We start from the raw sequence: 16393 nt of genomic DNA on the forward strand, positions 1-16393 counted from the left end.
CTTCTCGAGACCGTTCGCAGAAGTGGACCGTGATTTTAAGGATGAAGCGTAATGGTATTCCGTTTCACACCCAGGTTAAGGGGATGTCGAAATTTTCCTAGCGACCCTGATTAACGGGACGCTTAAGTCGATCGAATGGATCGAATCGATCCAAAGTAAATTTAGGTAACGAAATGAAAAAAGGACCCAGGATGTTGTAAGGGAGACCAGACGATAGGGAATCGCTTATCGTGACCGTTAACGGAACACGCTGTGCGACCTCGTATGTAGAGCATAATGTCGTCCATTTTGGATGCCGATTAAGAGGACGCCGAAATTTGACTAACGACACCTCTTAGGAGGACCCTCTTGTGGATCGAAAGGATCTAATTGATCCGAGGGAAATTTGGGTAACGAAGCAAAATCGATGCCCGGGCTGCTGCGCCGGGAAATTTCGACTCCCACTCGATGATAGGGAATCACTTCTTATGCCCGTTGATGGGGTTTGAAGCACGACATCATATGTGGAGCATAAAGGTCTATTCACACACATCTGCACCGTGTCTGTAACCTATCTGTGAAGTGCACGCCGGTGCACCGATAGGAATAACGTCTACATAGATTTATATTGAGGTATTCATACATTTCCGTATCCATACTGATAAGGAACTGATACGGAAATGCATGAATACTTCGATATAGAGCTCTCACTTCCATGTAAAAGTTACCCTATATTTCGTCGCCAAGAAAACCGGCGACTCTTCCGGGAACATCCGACAGTTTTAAATGTTCATAAACGGCCGTTATGACGTCCTCTAGGAGACAGTTACATGATAATTAACCATTGAGACTTACCACTTAACATTTTACGATTATAAATAAATTTAAGCCCTTGTGTTTACGTATTTGGCGTGAAACTCTACCACACCACGTGACATCTTAACCGCCGCCATATTGCAAAATCGAGTTTCAACCTTTTTCCGCATTTGGAGGTAATTAATAGGGTATTACATGCAAATTATACATGTAATACATACTTTTTCCAGAAAAACCCACCGAGGGAGAACTTGTAATATTTCAGGTACAAATCTAAGACGACATTTCCATATATGCACGTATACGTCATGAACACGGTATGGATATATCTGAATCGGCCTTAAGGTTCCTGGTTAGTCCATGGGGGAGGAAATGTGGAACCTAAGGCGTATTTAATGGGGGATGGAGTCATCGAGCTGGGATTACCCCGTGTGTTTTCAGAGGATGTGAAATTCCCAGATGGTATGGGTTTTCGGAGCCTTAAGGTGGCTACACGCCTGGCGATAAATTCTGAACATTTCAGATTTCTACAGTCAAGTCGATATTCCATTTCTTCGTTTCGTCGGTTTGCAGAGATTCGCCGATGGGTTTTTAGCAAGATTTGCCAGTGGGAGCTCTGTTTCTTAAATTGATTCGCTTATGGGGAATGAAAACTCGTCATTCGAGGTTGTTGCGATTTTCGTTGCATGCGGATGCGCCATGAGGACCGACGAAGACCTGGATCTTGGGGGAATTTTTCCTTACCTACCTTGATAGGACTTCGAGGCAAATGTGATATGCAGATGGGGATAATATTATACCATTTTGAGGAGGTAAGATTCTTCGCGCGGGGGGAGGGATTCCCAGCTAAACGGGAAATAAATACAGCACCGAGACGAAGTAATCTCTGCCGTGCAGACGCTTCTTACGACTCTTTCCGGAATGGAGAAATATTCAGAATGAGAGTATATAACCTGCGTATATACCTTCCGCCCAACAATTAATGGATGGACGAATAAGGCAATTAATGAGGATTAGCAGTAACGAAGATAAATGATATTTATTTTGCCCGAGTTTCGTTATGCCGGGTACTCCCTTGCGGGACGAGGACGAGGACGAGGAAAAGTGGGAAACTGATTCTTATGCTGATGGAAATTCGAGGAGGGGAAAATCTCCGACATCTACGATTACGGCGGTGGACATTTTTCCGGAAAATCTTATATGCTACATCAAGAGACAGGAAGTTATTCCAGCGGAAATACAGACGATATCATTCTCCGAGAACGGATTACTAGTGATTTCCTAGATACGAGAATGCGATCCAGTGATAAGCGATATCTATATATTTTACACGATTTCCAATGACTCTCTAATATCTCTATCATACATTTCTCTTACATATTTATACGTTTCTATTACTGATTTCTTGTCTGAAGAATTTCAGACCTTACAATTACGTTTAGTTAACGTCACATCAATGACACGTAAATCATTTGACATAAATGCATGTTCCCCCGGATAAAAAATCCCAATACCCGAAACATCACTCTCTAACCGAGAGTAATTGTTTATGATTTATTTTACACCAAACGATTTTTTTTTTTATTGATTTTCAATGATTCCTAACGATTTCCACTGTCGTCGTTGCTTGTAAGGGATTTCGAAACGTTGTACGATAATGCTCTTGATTTACAGATAATGATTTCCATCATTGAAGTACGTGGTTTCTGGAGGTTGGAGTTAAAGAAGAATCGGATTGGAAAAATGTTATGGGGAGATACGGAGCCATCGAACCTCATGGGGTTCAAGAAACGTCCCCGTCCTCTGATCGGATAGTCATCGCGATATTAGTTAGGATCAGGGCTGTCCGCCAAGATTGGTATCGAGGATTCTGCCGCCTTGTAGAGATTCGTACTGGATTTGTACCCAGATTATGCCGAATCTGTACGTGGTTCGCACCTAGATTGTACCGAATCTACATGGATTGGACGTGTCTATGAACAATTCGTCCAGAGTATGTCAAATCTTAGTACCATATCGAATCCGTTCTGGGTCTCGATAAGTCATTACTGGGCGAAAAATCCAATTTCTAAGGGAAATTAATTACTTGCAACAATCTAAATGTTCCTTGCTAAAGGTACCGAATCTACATGGATTGGACGTGTCTATGAACAATTCGTACAGAGTATGTCAAATCTTAGTACCATATCGAATCCTTTCTCGGTCTCGATAAGTCATTACTGGGCGAAAAATCCACTTTCTAAGAGAAATTAATTACTTGCAACAATCTAAATGTTCCTTGCTGAAGATATTCCTTGACTCCAGTAAAACGCAACATTTCGTCGTTGCCCGCGATCGATGAAAACGGCCTCGATCGTTGCGTTTCTTCCCATCGATTTTTCTTCATCATTAGTTAATGTAGATCTATTGACGCAAAATTTATCTTATGAATTTCTTTTTTCGTGGATTGTGATTTTATATCAACCAACTTGCTCCTCTCGTCGGTAAGCCTGGCGGTGTAACATTTTGTCGTTGTCCGCGATTGATGGAAACAGCCTTGATCGCTGCGATGCTTTCTTCCCTTCGACGTTTCTTCATCGATATTAGCCAACAAAAAATCTATTAACGCAAAATTCAATATAAGAATTTCTTTTTTTCTAGAATGTGATTTTATGATATCAACCAATTGTACTCCTCTCATCAAGATTACCGCAAACCTGGCGACGCAACATTTCGTCGCTGCCCGCGATTGATGGAAACAGCCTCAACCGTTGCGATGCTTTCTTCCCTTCGACGTATAACCTGGGTGTGCGTGCCCTCGAGGTATAAGCAGGGTATGCGTGCTCTTTAAATCAGGCTCCGGTTGGCGCGTGGGGGAAATTCCTGGTCCTGGATGTGTATATCGCCGATCGCGGAGCCATCGACTCGCCGCTTTGCCTCGGCCCGGCATCGGCCGTGTGCCGACAGCGAACGTGCCCGGACATCGATACAGCTCCTGCGCCGCTTCCTCTTCTTCCTCCTCCTTCTCTATCTCCACCGACCACCTCCATGGCCGCCTTTTCCCGGCTCCGCACGTGCGTCCGACCAAATACCCAGGTGAACACGCACGGCATGAAATTAACTGCCTCGTTACTCCCTTTTCTGTTTAAGATGATGGAAGATCCAAGACCGGTTAATTCGATCGAGACCACTAGAAATTCTGTCCGAAGTTTTCCCGCGTGAGAAGGGTCCCAATATTTTCACAATCGTCTTCGAATGAAATATCGACAATGTAGGGACGTTTTTTAGGCGCGAGCGAGTCAGGTGGTAGAATTTCAGCCAGTTCGGTGGGATAGTTTCCGGGAAATGTGATTTATTCGGATCGACTGGTTTTGGGACTGTTTAAGGTGATATGAAAGAGTATATAGCTGAGAAGTCACATCGTCGGCGAAAGTATTCTCCAAATTGGGTGCACCGTTTGAAATTTCACCACGTGAATGTGGAGGCCCTAAGGTAGGTCCTGATAATCCTGAAATTTCATTTTTCGTTACAAATTTATTTATTCATCACGGAGTACGTTTTCGATGTTTTACGCTTCCAGAGGCTCGCAATCGCATAAGACCTACATAAATATAAATGTCGGTAACGGGACGCGCCAGCTTATGTTACCTGTTGAGTATTCAAACGACGTTACCCCGAAAAAGGGTATAGATGAGTTTTAATTTATCGACGTCGATTAAATTTCTCAGCGCCTTTCTTATCATCTCAACCCTGTGTAACCGTTTAAGAAACGGGTTCATTCGCGTTATAGTTCACCCTGCGTCGCAGAGATGGCACCATGAGGTAGAGCTAGCTATCTCACTCCTTCTCATCTACCGCTCATCCTATTCTCTCTTTCTCTCTTGGAGCCTGACGCTCTCAGGTAGATGCTCCATCCCTGTCACTCTTACTGGCCTTGCATAAGCTATTGGGTTTCTTTGTCTCTCACATAAGGTTCTGCGGACGGCATATGTATATACTTACACACGCGTGCGCGTCTTTCTTTACGAGGATGTCTCTCTCGTCTCTCTCCCTGTCTCTCTCTCCCAAACCATCCGTTGACGTCCCATAACGCGCCAGCGGTCGACTTCGCCCGTTTGAGACTCGCACGGCAGGCCTTGGCCCGAAGTGGGGTCTGTCTCGATTCAAATAGCATTCTGGCCTTGATGTTGACATTTTCAAGCATGCCTAAAGAGGGGACTTTTTAACCGAGGACCATGATTTAGCAAACGGCAAGTCTGACCAGTGGCAATTGGTCTCGATGCGATGTCAAAGGTGAGTCCACGCTGCGCGCTTCCCGAAGCCACTTCGCACCTGCAAGTTCACTCGAGTATTTCCGTAACATGTGAGAAAACCGACCACGTGCTACGAAACTGTGATGCGCAATCATTCTATAGTGCTCCCCGAGGTGATTCTATCGTTTGTAAGTATGATACGATATATCTCATCCTTATCAAGTTCTTGTTTACGTTCCTGCTTTTTTTTCCCCTTTTGTTTTGCAGCATCGGCTGCTGGGTCATGTGCCTGCGTTCCTGGTTTTTTCCCTTTTGCTTTCGCAGCATCGACTGCGTGGTTGAGTGCTTACGTTCCTGTTTACTGGCCACTGTAAAGTGTAGCGTTTGATTGTTCGTTACCCTTTGGATAGTTATATCGTAATTATTTTATATATTTCATCTTATTATATTAGTTCATTTAAGGCTCACCCGAAAGTGTTTATTTGTTCAATTTGGTGTCGATCAAATGACTCATTTTGATATTCGAGTCATTTGCTTGGACGATATAAATGTCACGTTGGGAATCGATTGGATTGAATTATCTTTTGGATCTGTATCTGCGATGTTTACTTGGTGATACATTTGGTCTTTCATATTGATTTATCAGTGTTTTTTTTTCTGATATGGGAATCTGTTAGATATAAGTTCTTTACCGTTTTCGTAAATTGCTAATGTTATTCTTGAGGGTTTTATCGAGTAATTTATTTCTACTTCTGACTTGAATGGTGTACCTGAATTTGAGAAATAATACAGATAAGAAATCTAATGGGTACGGTGTAGTGCGCGAAAAGAAATTACGCCTTATGATGGTTTTATTTAGGATAATGAGCTGTCATGCTAAGTATATTCAACAATGACTTGGAAAGCATTGCGTAAAGATCAAAGATCAAATTTTATGTGTGAACATAGTATGCTTGACTAAAGGCTAAAATACGCTCAAGAAAGGGAAGAACGTCAAAGTCTTCAGTGTTGAATCTGGTGATAAGAAGGCGCTTTGGAATTATTAAAAATATTCCGAGCTGTTAGATACACTTATTTAATCTTAACGTGTCTTATCGATGCACGCTTACTTGGAGACAATCATTCACTACTACGCAGGCTATCAGTAAACTACATTAGCAATTAATAAAACATTGATAATAGTTCTTGACCATGGTCAACGAATTATAAAGTTGCTTGATAATGACTCAGTGAAACATTGATAAGACTGATTTATGCTTTCTCGAGGGTTAAAGTCGATGTGTACAAAGCAATACCGTGTTATAATTTCTTTATTGAGAAAATATTTTAACAATTCGATATTCTTGCAGATCTGACAACTTCGCATGTTTTTTAAGAAGCGCACAAGCTAGTGTAACTAAACGGCACAATGGAAGTCTTGAAATATCTAAAAGGATTGACAGTGATGCATCTTATGTTCGCCATTGCATTCTTTACATCCGGTGTGATTATTAATTTCTTCCAATGCGTTTTATATCTTGGATTGAGGCCTTTCTCGAGGTATCTTTACCGGAAGATCAATTATTATCTCTGTTATTCCATTAACTGCCGTAAGTAAATTTATATGAGACATTTCAATATAAAGTATGAGTCAGCATTTAATGAAATCATTTGCTTTCCGTTTTCTTTCCACAGAGCTAATATTCTTGACAGAGTGGTGGTCAGACTCGGAGATTGTGCTCTACATAGATAAAGAAGACTTCAAAAAGTATTATGGAAAAGAGCACGGTTACATTATAATGAATCATTCTTATGAAATTGACTGGCTAATGGGATGGTTACTTTGCGATCGAATAGGAGTATTAGGGGTAAGCATATTTCTATTCAATGACTGCAGTACGACACTCTATAATTACGATTAGGGTCTTTCTTACGAGATGTTATATAAATGTAATCCTTACATAATCAGAACGTGGGTACGGATCCACACTGATTAATCTAATTGGCTTACAGAATTGCAAGGCATATGCTAAGAAGTCTGTACAGTACATTCCACCCTTAGGATGGGCCTGGAAATTTGCCGAAAGCGTCTTCCTCGAAAGGAATTGGGATAAGGACAGAGAAATTATTGGAAGACAAATTAAGGAGCTGATAAATCATCCAGATCCGATTTGGGTCAGTATGGTTTTGCTTTCGATATAAATATTTTCATCGAATTAATATGGTCGTAACAAATATTTGGTTTCACTTTCGACTTTTGCCAAAATTTAAGTCGCTATCATGAGTACAAACATATGTATCTACTTCATCGTAAACCGATTATTATACATTATGCGTTTCAAATGAGATGAATAGTTTTGAAACTTCGATTCATATAAGAGATGGGACTATTTTAATTAACTTTATATGACACAACAAGAACTACGGAATTTATTGAGATAATTTTTCAGCTTTTACTATATGCCGAAGGGACTCGATTCACTCCGGAGAAGCGAGAGGCAAGTCAAAGGTTCGCCAGGGAGAAAGGATTACCAGTATTGAAGTACCATTTAACACCCCGAACCAAAGGATTTACTGCTAGCGTACCTTACATGAAGGGAAAGATACCAGCGGTGTATGATGTGCAACTAGCATTCAAGACATCGGATACTGTGAACCCCAGTATAACGAATCTTCTCTTCGGCAAGAAGGTTGTGGGCCATTTATATTTTAATAGAATACCAATGGAGGAAATTCCGGATGACGAAACTGGAGCTGCAGAGTGGCTTCACAAACACTACCAACAGAAGGTTAACACCTTAACATGACCGAGCTCAGTTTTATCACCGAGCTTACATTTACTAATGACATTATGTACTTTTCTACCGGTAGGATCGAATGGCGGAGAGCTTTTTCGAGACGAATGATTTCTTTGCGACGAGCGGCGTACCAAGAGTAGAACCGTTCAAGCTTAAAAAGAGATATTATGCCGCAATTAATACTTTGGGCTGGGCAGTCATCGTCCTTGTCCCAATGCTCTACTATTTAGTTAACTTATTCCTCTCGGGCTCCACTGTTTACTTCTCCATTGGCGTGGGAATCCTTGTTTTATGTGAGTATCACTTAACCAGGAAGTAGTATAAGGAGATCCAACGCCATGTATTGAAATCGTTCCCACTTCAGATTTTTTCCGATTTAGTGCCTCGATCAAATTTTGCAATTAACAATTATCGTCCGCTGGTCTTTGTCGCGTAAAAAAATATCACATTCTGTATATCATCCGCGGATTATCGTTTCACTTTCCGTACTTTAATATAAAAATTAAAAACTTTGGGTAATCCAAGTCGGTAGGAAATGTTTTGGTCATTTAGTTTCCTCATTTTCCGCAAGTAGAGCTCGCATCGTTAGATCGACGAAAATCTGAGATCATGGGTCCCGATTTTGGAGTCACTTTTTTACTACTACTTAATGCACTTAACGTAACTGCTTTGTCTTTTTCATTCTTCCTTTTATTATATCACGTAGAGATCGAGCTATATGTTACGTATGTTTCGCAGTTTATCTTTTAATGAAGAAGACGATCGGGATGTCCGAAATAAGCAACAGTTCTTCATACGGTTCTACCGAGACGAAGAGAGTCAAGTCATGAGATTAGGTTTGACCCTCTGAGATTATCAGCAACGAGATCTTGAGCAGCACAAAGAAGAACGTTATCCGAATGGAGGAAAGCTAGTATTGTACGGTGACCTCTTTTAATTTATACCTCAATGCAAGTCGATGATGTACTTGAGTTTCCAGTGGCGCCAACTCGGTTACGAAATGCTACCGCCTAGCCTATGACTAATTATTATGTATGTACTTAGTATTATTGCATAAGATTTATGACATACTTTTCTGTTTATACTCCTTTTCATATCTATAATAATTGTTATTGTTGAATATACGACTGTTTAACTCCATTGGCGCTGTACTGGGTCACAGCCTGTTTTTTATGGTTGTACGTAATATTTGTCCAAATCGTGTTATATATTAACATTTATCTCGTACTCTATATTTGTTTAGTTTTTCTAGGGAAAGGATGACGTCCGTTTTCCGTTACAGTATCACAATATCAGTCAGGTGGATGGAATAGAAGTTTAATTTTCCGGTCTTCGTCCATTTGATTCGTGATGTTTCTCTTGGTAACCATCGATTGGTTTCGCTGTGTATTGGACAGTTCTCAATTTGCCTCTTGCATCGTAAAAGCCATAATGTCCTTTCACGGTTCCATCACTTAGGCGTTCTTCCAGTCGAAACTGTCTGTTTTTCCTGAAAGAATACAGGCTTATCAAAACACATCGAACCATTCGATACGTAAGGATGTGACTGCACTTACCCATCTCCGGTGTCGAAACCAAAGATGTAACTTTTGGGACCGCCATGACCATGGACTTGAAATTCTACTCTGTCACCGTCAGGAGACAACTCCAATCCCTTTTCTGTGTTCTCTTCTAAAGAAGCGTTCTCCTCTTCTAGTGATTTCTAAAAATGCGTAGCTTATTAGTTAAAAACTGATCAAATTCTCTAATTTGTAAGTGGGGACAATACATTATTTTCTTATGATCATCGATAGCAATTGGTGATCGCATAGTTCATCGGATCTTACCTCTGCATGATTCACCGGAGCATGGTCCCTGATATACTTCGGTCCATCATTGGTCACCTCTTCACTCGAAATCTCTTTTTCATTTTCTCTGTTATTCATCGAGTGATTTTTCAGCCTATCCTCTTCTACATTCTCCTTGGAGTCATTTTTCAGTCTCTTTTCTAAATTCTCCTCGGAGTCATTTTTCAGTCTCTCTTCTAAATTCTCCTCGGAGTCATTTTTCAGTCCCTCTTCTAAATTCTCCTCGGAGTCATTTTTCAGTCTCTTTTTTTCTAAATTCTGCTTAGACTGACCCTTCAGTCTATTATCATCCAAAGTCTCCTCGGAGCTGTCTTCGTTGAATGATTCTACGGGCTTCTTGTAAAATCTGTAATCTTCGGTTTCTGCCCGAGGTACTTCTAAGTGCTGAGCTGGTATCTTCGAGGACAAGTAAGTGGGACTTCCACTTGTCAATGGATGTTGAATGTCGTAATAATCTTCTTTATTCCATTTTGCAAATTTCGCAGAAGGAGTAACTTCTTTCGGAGTGGATTTTCTCTTGAACGAAGCATCATCACTGATATAGGATTTCTTCGATGTCTCTGTACGAGGGTGTAAGTAGTAATACAGATTGTTATTTATGTCGTGAGGTATGACTGGCGAGTAAACTTTTGGCAATCTCTTCGCAGGTGGTTTGGAATACTCTGTGTATGGGTCTTGGGCATATGTGGCTGGTGGGACATTTGGTGGAGGTGGTACTTCGTACTCATCGATGCTTTGCACATGTCCTGATGCGATGAACAAAGTTACAGTCAATGTTAACTGCAAAACAAAAAAATACATGCAACGAAAGTGGCCTCCGAAGCATCAGAATATTTATAAATCTTTCCTCCGTAGTGGGTGCATCAAATTATTTGATGAAAAAATTTAGTTGCGTTTCGATATCTTTCATGTCACCTTAAAGAGGGTAATAACAATTAATAGTTTAGGATCTAATATTAGAATTATAGTCCACTAATTGCCAATGATGAATGCTTTCGTAGGATAAATATGTGGCCTTCGATGAACAGTACATTGTCAGTCTCGATAGTCATTGTCGAGGGAACCGAAAGGTCAGATCAGAGCAAGGATGACCCGATTCTTCCCTGATTTCTCCTTGTTTGTTAGTGTACCGCTACTTTTTCACTGTTCTTTTATTTAAGTTACGTGCTCTCCACTATCACTTTCATAAGAGCGCTCGGTCGAGCGAGTCGAATCGAATCCGGCGTTACTAATGCCTCCGTGCACGAGGGCTTGGATACACGCCTTGGGAAATACCGATCGCTTTCACTGAAACCCTGTCGAAAATATCCATAGAACAATGCGAGGGAAAAGGAAAAAGAACGGCTAAGCAAAACAAGCGCTTGGAAACTTCCCTGAAGAGGAACTTGAGATCAGAATTCACCTTATGGGAAGAATGGGATATCCACTACCGATGACCAGCAATATTTTTCATTCACCCATTTGCGTATTAGTATGTGTAAAAATAGCACGACTGTTTCTATTTAATATCTTGTCCTTATACATCATTGTGTACATGATAGATGAACGATTTACATTTACTTTGACGCACTTTTAATATTTCTCCTTATATATGATCATGTGCAATGGCGGACATGAATGCCTCCCCTGCAGATACGACATCGCTTGTGCAAGATGGGAGGGCATTGATGTCTCCCAGTGTGCACATAGTATATTAGCGATTTAAATTTACTTCCATAGAAGCTTTCACCGATTACATGTGTATATTTTTTACAGATCTTCACAATTTGGATCGAAACGAGGGTGTGTCTGAATGAATACGTAACAATGGCATCGTCAAGAAAGAAAAAAAAAAGTATGCGTTTAATGTGTTAATCTGGATCGAAGGGTTTTGCTGTTCAGTTCTTATAGTAATGCGGGATTATGACGTTTCGTTTGTTCGCAACAGGTCTTCGGGCAAGGTTCTAAGGTGCAGTCCTTCAATGAAATGGGATTATTACGTGTTCCGTCTGTTTACTGCAGACCTTGGACCAAGATAAGCCAAGACCTTCCGAGGCCAAGGACAAGCCAAAGAAAAGCAAGAGTCACTGGCCGCGGTTTACCGACTATTTATCCCTCCCCGGTGGCAGAAAGGTAGGTGGATCTTTAGTCGTGGATCAATTTGATAAATAGAATCAGCTTACCAATCTTCCGATGGCCATCACGCGATCGGCAAGGAGCTCCGGATCGGACTAAGCCAATTTCTAGGCTGACATGCATCTATGAGCATACTCTCTCTTTCTCATAGCAGGACGATGTTTTACTCCCCGTCGACGTCTTAACCGGCAATTTGTCTACGTTACGAGCTGCGGACTCGTTGCGAAAATTACGCAAAAACAAACCCTGGACCCCCCGCGAATAGGTAAACCTTTATAAACTAAGAAATATTAAGGGTGCAACGAAACCCCCCGTCAAATCAGTCGATTCTAATAAGACAATTAAAATCCAAAATGGCGCCATCGGCAACCCTAAAAAAGGGATGAAATACTTCATTTATCTTTATCTATGATTTAATTAACTCTATCTTTTTTTTCTCTCTCCAGAGGTGGAAAGCTTTTGTGAAATCAAATTTCCACGTTGCTCCGGAGTATCTAATGGATGCGAGAATTAGAGTTTGACGTTCATTTTATCGCTTCCTCCGGGAACTTTTATTTCCAGTGTATCGCTACATGGTCAAATTTTCAGGAAACAATGGGAAGGGAGTTTGATGTCCGACTCGCCGTTAAATGAACCACATCTCCAGTCTCATTGTTACTCCAGACAATGACAACAATGAGCGTGGCAGTTAAATTGTCATTTCATTCATGATGTTTCGACATGGCCACCCCATTTTTCTCCTATTATATCGCGGCAAGGTAAACACTCCGGATTTTTCGAGAGCTCGCCAGACATTCTGCGAACGTGGACTCATCGAGGCAAGATGAAAACCCCCGGTGGATACTTCTTCTGTTGTGTCTTTCTCCTGGCTCTGGACCAGGGACTGGTACGTGCGCTTTGAATTCGTAATTATTTAAGAGTAACTACCTTTAATTAAAAAAAAAGGAGGCCCCTAGGAAGGTCTCGACGACCATAACGTTCCCATTTCTCGTTTTAATTCCCTTATAAAAATGATTTCTTTATTTTTTTACCCAAAGTGAAATTTTCAAGGGCGCCAGGCCATTCCTTAGACCTTCCACATTCGTGATTAAATCTCAGGCATGTTAACTCTGTTAGTTTTTGTTAACAAAAAAAGAAAATGGTTTTTCCATTCAGTCCTTGAGATGCCGGACGGGCAATCAGCAGTCTGGTGAACATTTCCACAAAGTCATGGAATTGTGCCGAAAACGTCACAGTGGGAGGAACTACCATTCGGATGAGAGCGACTCTTCCGACGAGTCCTCCGACTCGAGCGAAAATGTTTTCGGAAACAAATTGCTGGCTACCAACAACACCTACGGGAAGAACCCCGATGAGAACAGAAACACCGAGGCTGGGTAATTGACTCACTTGTTAGAAAAATGATATACAGGGTGCAGCAGAAATGGTGGGCACGGTGGGTTCATAACCTTATTTTCCATCTTCCGTAGGGATAACCAGGGTCACGAAGAGAACCATCGAAGGCTCTTGAACAGTCGATTCCATTCGTCCGATGTCAGATACGATGGCACAGAGACGAGAATGAAGAACGTGTCCATTAATTCATCTGCCACAAATTCCAGTTTTAGTAAGACAAGGAACGATGGGATGAATAACACCAACGATGATCAGGACCCAGACCAGAGTGTACGTCTCCATATTTTGTCGATTACCTAAATACATTGGTGATAATTAAATTCTGTTCGCAGTGTGTTATCCAATGTTTCTTCGATGAACTTAACTTGGTGAGTCTGAATACTAAAAGCTGTTTACTCTTTCGAGTCTGATGTGTGTTATTTATAATTCATTGATTCCCTGGTATTCGTAGGTTGATCATCGAGGATTTCCAGACAGAAGTTCCGTTACTGCCATAATGGTGCAGAATATTCAGGACCCGGAATTGCGGGATTTCGTGGAGGAATCTGTGACAAGTTGCTTCCAGTTTCTGGAATCGGACGCGCATAAAGAGAAGTGCAAGTTCTCGCAGAATCTGCTGAGATGCCTAGCCGACAAAGGCAAAGAGGTTAGTTCAGCTAATTTATCTTCAATATTCGATACAAATTTATCAATCTTAACGGAAGATAACTTCTAGAAATGCGACGACTGGGATGAACCACAGTAAATTTTGCATGTTGACTTCCTACTCTCTACGATAAGAACAATTTAATTGCAAAATGGAAGTACGTAAGGGCTGTATCGTAGACTGTGCACATAGGGTGTAGTTGCAAACAAATAAGGACAGATTGTGTAGATGTTAACAATATAAATTCCAATCGTAGATACGTTTGAATATTTAATTCTTGTTAACTATAAGAAGTGTTTATTAACCCATGAACATTACAAGAAAAATAATTTTCGTGATCCTCGGTTCACAGAACCTTTCTATAATACTAAGGCTTATACACGCTTTATATACATAATAGGATAAGCTTCGCATACTGGTTTTGAACTGCCTATAAAGTATGCTCGACATACCGACTTACATCAGTTATTTTTTTTTTTATCCGCACTGAATGAATGCGTTTGTATCTTGTTACAAAACCTTGCTACGTTATCTTTTTGAGCGATGCTGTTAATACGACGCAAGCAATTGTTATAAAATGGTGAAGGAAATTAATCTCCGTCTTCATGTAGAAAGCTGCTGAAAGCAGTCGAGGTGACGTGTAGGAGATAGTACCGTTTCGAAGACACGTGGTTACTTTCGTTTCTTCAAGTCCTCAAAGCGTTTCATTAAGTCGTCAAAATCGATATCGTCGCCATCCTTTGAACTGCTGGATGGTTCGTTGTCAGTTGGTACAGTTGGTAATTCAGGAAGGTTGAAATCGTTCATCGGCATCTTCGATCTTGGCTGCGGTTTTGGTGTCTGATCCGACTAAATAAAAAAAAAAGGTAAACCATTGAGGTGAAATAAAAGTGGCGTCTTATTTATAAAACTCTTCTTCAAAGTGGACGAATCGAACCGTTTGATATTTTACCATTTGATTCAAAGATATCTGATGGTAACATTTTATGTTTATTTATAGCAATATGTTTCTATTACCTGTTTATTTATGTCGGGTGAAAAAGAACTGTAAGGAGGAGGTAGGTCATCCTGAAATTGACACTTACGTTAACAATTGAGAACTGGTATTACGTCACTATCAATCTGGACCTGTACTCACAGGTTTGTTTATATTGCCATTGTCTAAAGGTATATTGTATGAAAAAGCAGCAGGATTGAATGAGCCTGCACTAGTAGCTGGTGGATTTAAAGGAGCAATAAATCCCATTGCCGGTCCATTACTTTTCTCAGGAGTCTGAAAATATAGCTCGCGTAAAAAATGTATTCTCGCATAGAAATTATTGAAATAATGGGTGTAGAGTTTTACCGTAATATTAAATTCAGGCCCAGTTTGTGGTAAGAGTGGAGGTTGTGGAAACCCAATGAATCCTGGCGGTTGTGGCGGACCATTACCACCCATTGCTAAATCAAAGTTATTGGGCAGTTCCCCACCGCTGTTTCCAACATCGATCAGCAATGCATCTTCACCTTCAGCCATGATCTGAGGATCCGGCTCGTAGGGCACGTCATAATTCTTTGCTATCTCAATCAAATACTTCTCTACGAGCAACTTTGACGGGGACTGGACTCCCAGTTTATGTTTTAGTTTTTCAGAAATTGATTGCACGGCTTCTTCTCTACAAGCATCGGTGTACTGTCTGCCATATTTTGCCGTAAGAATGTCGGATATCACTTTCATCTCTTGAACGTCCGTCTGTATGCGAGGAGCTGCCCAAATAATAGTCGATATCGCTTCGGCCAGTCCGTCGTCTAAATTCCTAGAACAAAGTTTATAAATTTGTTACGCTCTCAAACATTGCAGGTTACTTTTGAGTATTTACATTATTACAGGAACAAGGATTAACGTGAAATACTTAAACAAGGCTCAAAGAATACTAACTTCATCTGTTGAATCAGTCCGAATCGAGCAAGCAGGAGATCGCAGTACATCTCAAGGAGTTCCATCGCTTCGACCATGTAATCTTCCCTTATAATGTGCTCGACCCTGATTCTAGCCCTTTCAACTTTTCCACCGGCTATGTAATCCGCGATCTCCTTCCTTGCCTTTTGAGCCAATTCAGTCTTCTTCTTCTCCAGGAGTTTTAACCTATTAATCGCCAGTCTCAGATGAGTTTTCAATTTCGTATAATTCGGCCCGTTGGAGAACATTATTGAACACTTTATAGAGCCGAACGGTCATAAAAAAGCGTCGCTTCAAATGCCTGCTGCCGCGCACTTTGTAATTCGGTTTTCCTAGTGAATTAACCGAGTTATCACAGAATTATCAGGTGACTAATCGGCAAGAATACGAATTACAACTGCGGAAGATGGGGTGGAATCACGGAAAATTTGAGGTTACCCACAGAGATGAGTTGGGAGATTGCTCACGGGCAGGATCGTGCGATCGCATCCTGTGCTGCCCTCTGGTTTCGTACGTTAGCTTTCACCGCAGCACAGGATGCGATCGCACGATCCTGCCCGTGAGCAATCTCCCAACTCATCTCTGTTGATACCTACCAGGTCGGTAATACCGATCCCTAATTGAGCCAGAATCGAAAATAAATAATA

The 16393-nt window shown here is 41.1% G+C and overlaps 3 protein-coding genes across 9 annotated transcripts; 2 read left to right on the forward strand and 1 right to left on the reverse strand.

Moving 5' to 3' along the window:
- The first annotated feature begins 4949 nt into the window (after window positions 1-4949).
- On the forward strand, window positions 4950-8944 carry LOC105696935 (1-acyl-sn-glycerol-3-phosphate acyltransferase gamma). Of its 4 annotated transcripts, XM_012419798.2 has the most exons (8): window positions 4985-5215; window positions 5295-5444; window positions 6377-6616; window positions 6702-6874; window positions 7020-7181; window positions 7457-7795; window positions 7878-8097; window positions 8543-8944. In XM_012419798.2, exons 3-8 carry the CDS (start codon window positions 6436-6438, stop codon window positions 8632-8634), a joined length of 1167 nt encoding a protein of 388 aa, XP_012275221.1. In that variant the 5' UTR covers window positions 4985-5215; window positions 5295-5444; window positions 6377-6435; the 3' UTR covers window positions 8635-8944. The 4 variants fall into 4 exon arrangements, with proteins under 4 accessions (XP_012275223.1, XP_012275221.1, XP_012275220.1 ...); XM_012419800.1 differs by lacking the exon at window positions 5295-5444 and having other exon boundaries at window positions 4950-5067; XM_012419797.2 differs by lacking the exon at window positions 5295-5444.
- Window positions 8945-10615: 1671 nt separating this feature from the next.
- On the forward strand, window positions 10616-14066 carry LOC105696937 (general odorant-binding protein 71). 3 transcript variants are annotated; one of them, XM_023433053.1, is made up of 10 exons: window positions 10616-11122; window positions 11407-11485; window positions 11579-11763; window positions 11918-12031; window positions 12355-12652; window positions 12922-13142; window positions 13236-13431; window positions 13494-13529; window positions 13613-13807; window positions 13877-14066. In XM_023433053.1, exons 5-10 carry the CDS (start codon window positions 12590-12592, stop codon window positions 13904-13906), a joined length of 741 nt encoding a protein of 246 aa, XP_023288821.1. In that variant the 5' UTR covers window positions 10616-11122; window positions 11407-11485; window positions 11579-11763; window positions 11918-12031; window positions 12355-12589; the 3' UTR covers window positions 13907-14066. The 3 variants fall into 3 exon arrangements, with proteins under 3 accessions (XP_023288821.1, XP_023288823.1, XP_023288822.1); XM_023433055.1 differs by lacking the exon at window positions 11918-12031; XM_023433054.1 differs by lacking the exon at window positions 10616-11122 and having other exon boundaries at window positions 11380-11485.
- Window positions 14067-14087: 21 nt separating this feature from the next.
- On the reverse strand, window positions 14088-16192 carry LOC105696936 (IST1 homolog). Of its 2 annotated transcripts, XM_012419801.2 has the most exons (5): window positions 15726-16190; window positions 15153-15603; window positions 14946-15080; window positions 14825-14875; window positions 14088-14656 (listed from the first exon to the last, which is right to left on the reverse strand). In XM_012419801.2, exons 1-5 carry the CDS (start codon window positions 15992-15994, stop codon window positions 14480-14482), a joined length of 1083 nt encoding a protein of 360 aa, XP_012275224.1. In that variant the 5' UTR covers window positions 15995-16190; the 3' UTR covers window positions 14088-14479. The 2 variants fall into 2 exon arrangements, with proteins under 2 accessions (XP_012275224.1, XP_012275225.1); XM_012419802.2 differs by lacking the exon at window positions 14825-14875 and having other exon boundaries at window positions 14515-14656; window positions 14893-15080; window positions 15726-16192.
- Window positions 16193-16393: the final 201 nt, after the last annotated feature.

The sequence above is a fragment of the Orussus abietinus genome, unplaced genomic scaffold (genome assembly GCF_000612105.2).
Source record: "Orussus abietinus isolate OABI.00-Male unplaced genomic scaffold, Oabi_2.0 scaffold16, whole genome shotgun sequence".
NCBI classification, from domain to species: Eukaryota; Metazoa; Arthropoda; class Insecta; order Hymenoptera; family Orussidae; genus Orussus; species Orussus abietinus.

Bases quoted from the DNA above. Each gene is read 5' to 3' on its own strand.
- LOC105696935 (XM_012419800.1), top strand. From the start codon at position 6,436: ATGGAAGTCTTGAAATATCTAAAAGGATTGACAGTGATGCATCTTATG. The intron at 6,875-7,019 runs GTAAGCATATTT...ATTGGCTTACAG, and splicing joins ATCGAATAGGAGTATTAGGG to AATTGCAAGGCATATGCTAA. The intron at 7,796-7,877 runs GTTAACACCTTA...TTCTACCGGTAG, and splicing joins ACAAACACTACCAACAGAAG to GATCGAATGGCGGAGAGCTT.
- LOC105696936 (XM_012419801.2), bottom strand. From the start codon at position 15,994: ATGTTCTCCAACGGGCCGAATTATACGAAATTGAAAACTCATCTGAGA. The intron at 15,604-15,725 runs GTTAGTATTCTT...ACTTTGTTCTAG, and splicing joins GGACTGATTCAACAGATGAA to GAATTTAGACGACGGACTGG. The intron at 14,657-14,824 runs GTAATAGAAACA...TTTTTTATTTAG, and splicing joins CACCCGACATAAATAAACAG to TCGGATCAGACACCAAAACC.
- LOC105696937 (XM_023433053.1), top strand. From the start codon at position 12,590: ATGAAAACCCCCGGTGGATACTTCTTCTGTTGTGTCTTTCTCCTGGCT. The intron at 13,143-13,235 runs GTAATTGACTCA...CATCTTCCGTAG, and splicing joins AACAGAAACACCGAGGCTGG to GGATAACCAGGGTCACGAAG. The intron at 13,530-13,612 runs GTGAGTCTGAAT...TGGTATTCGTAG, and splicing joins TCTTCGATGAACTTAACTTG to GTTGATCATCGAGGATTTCC.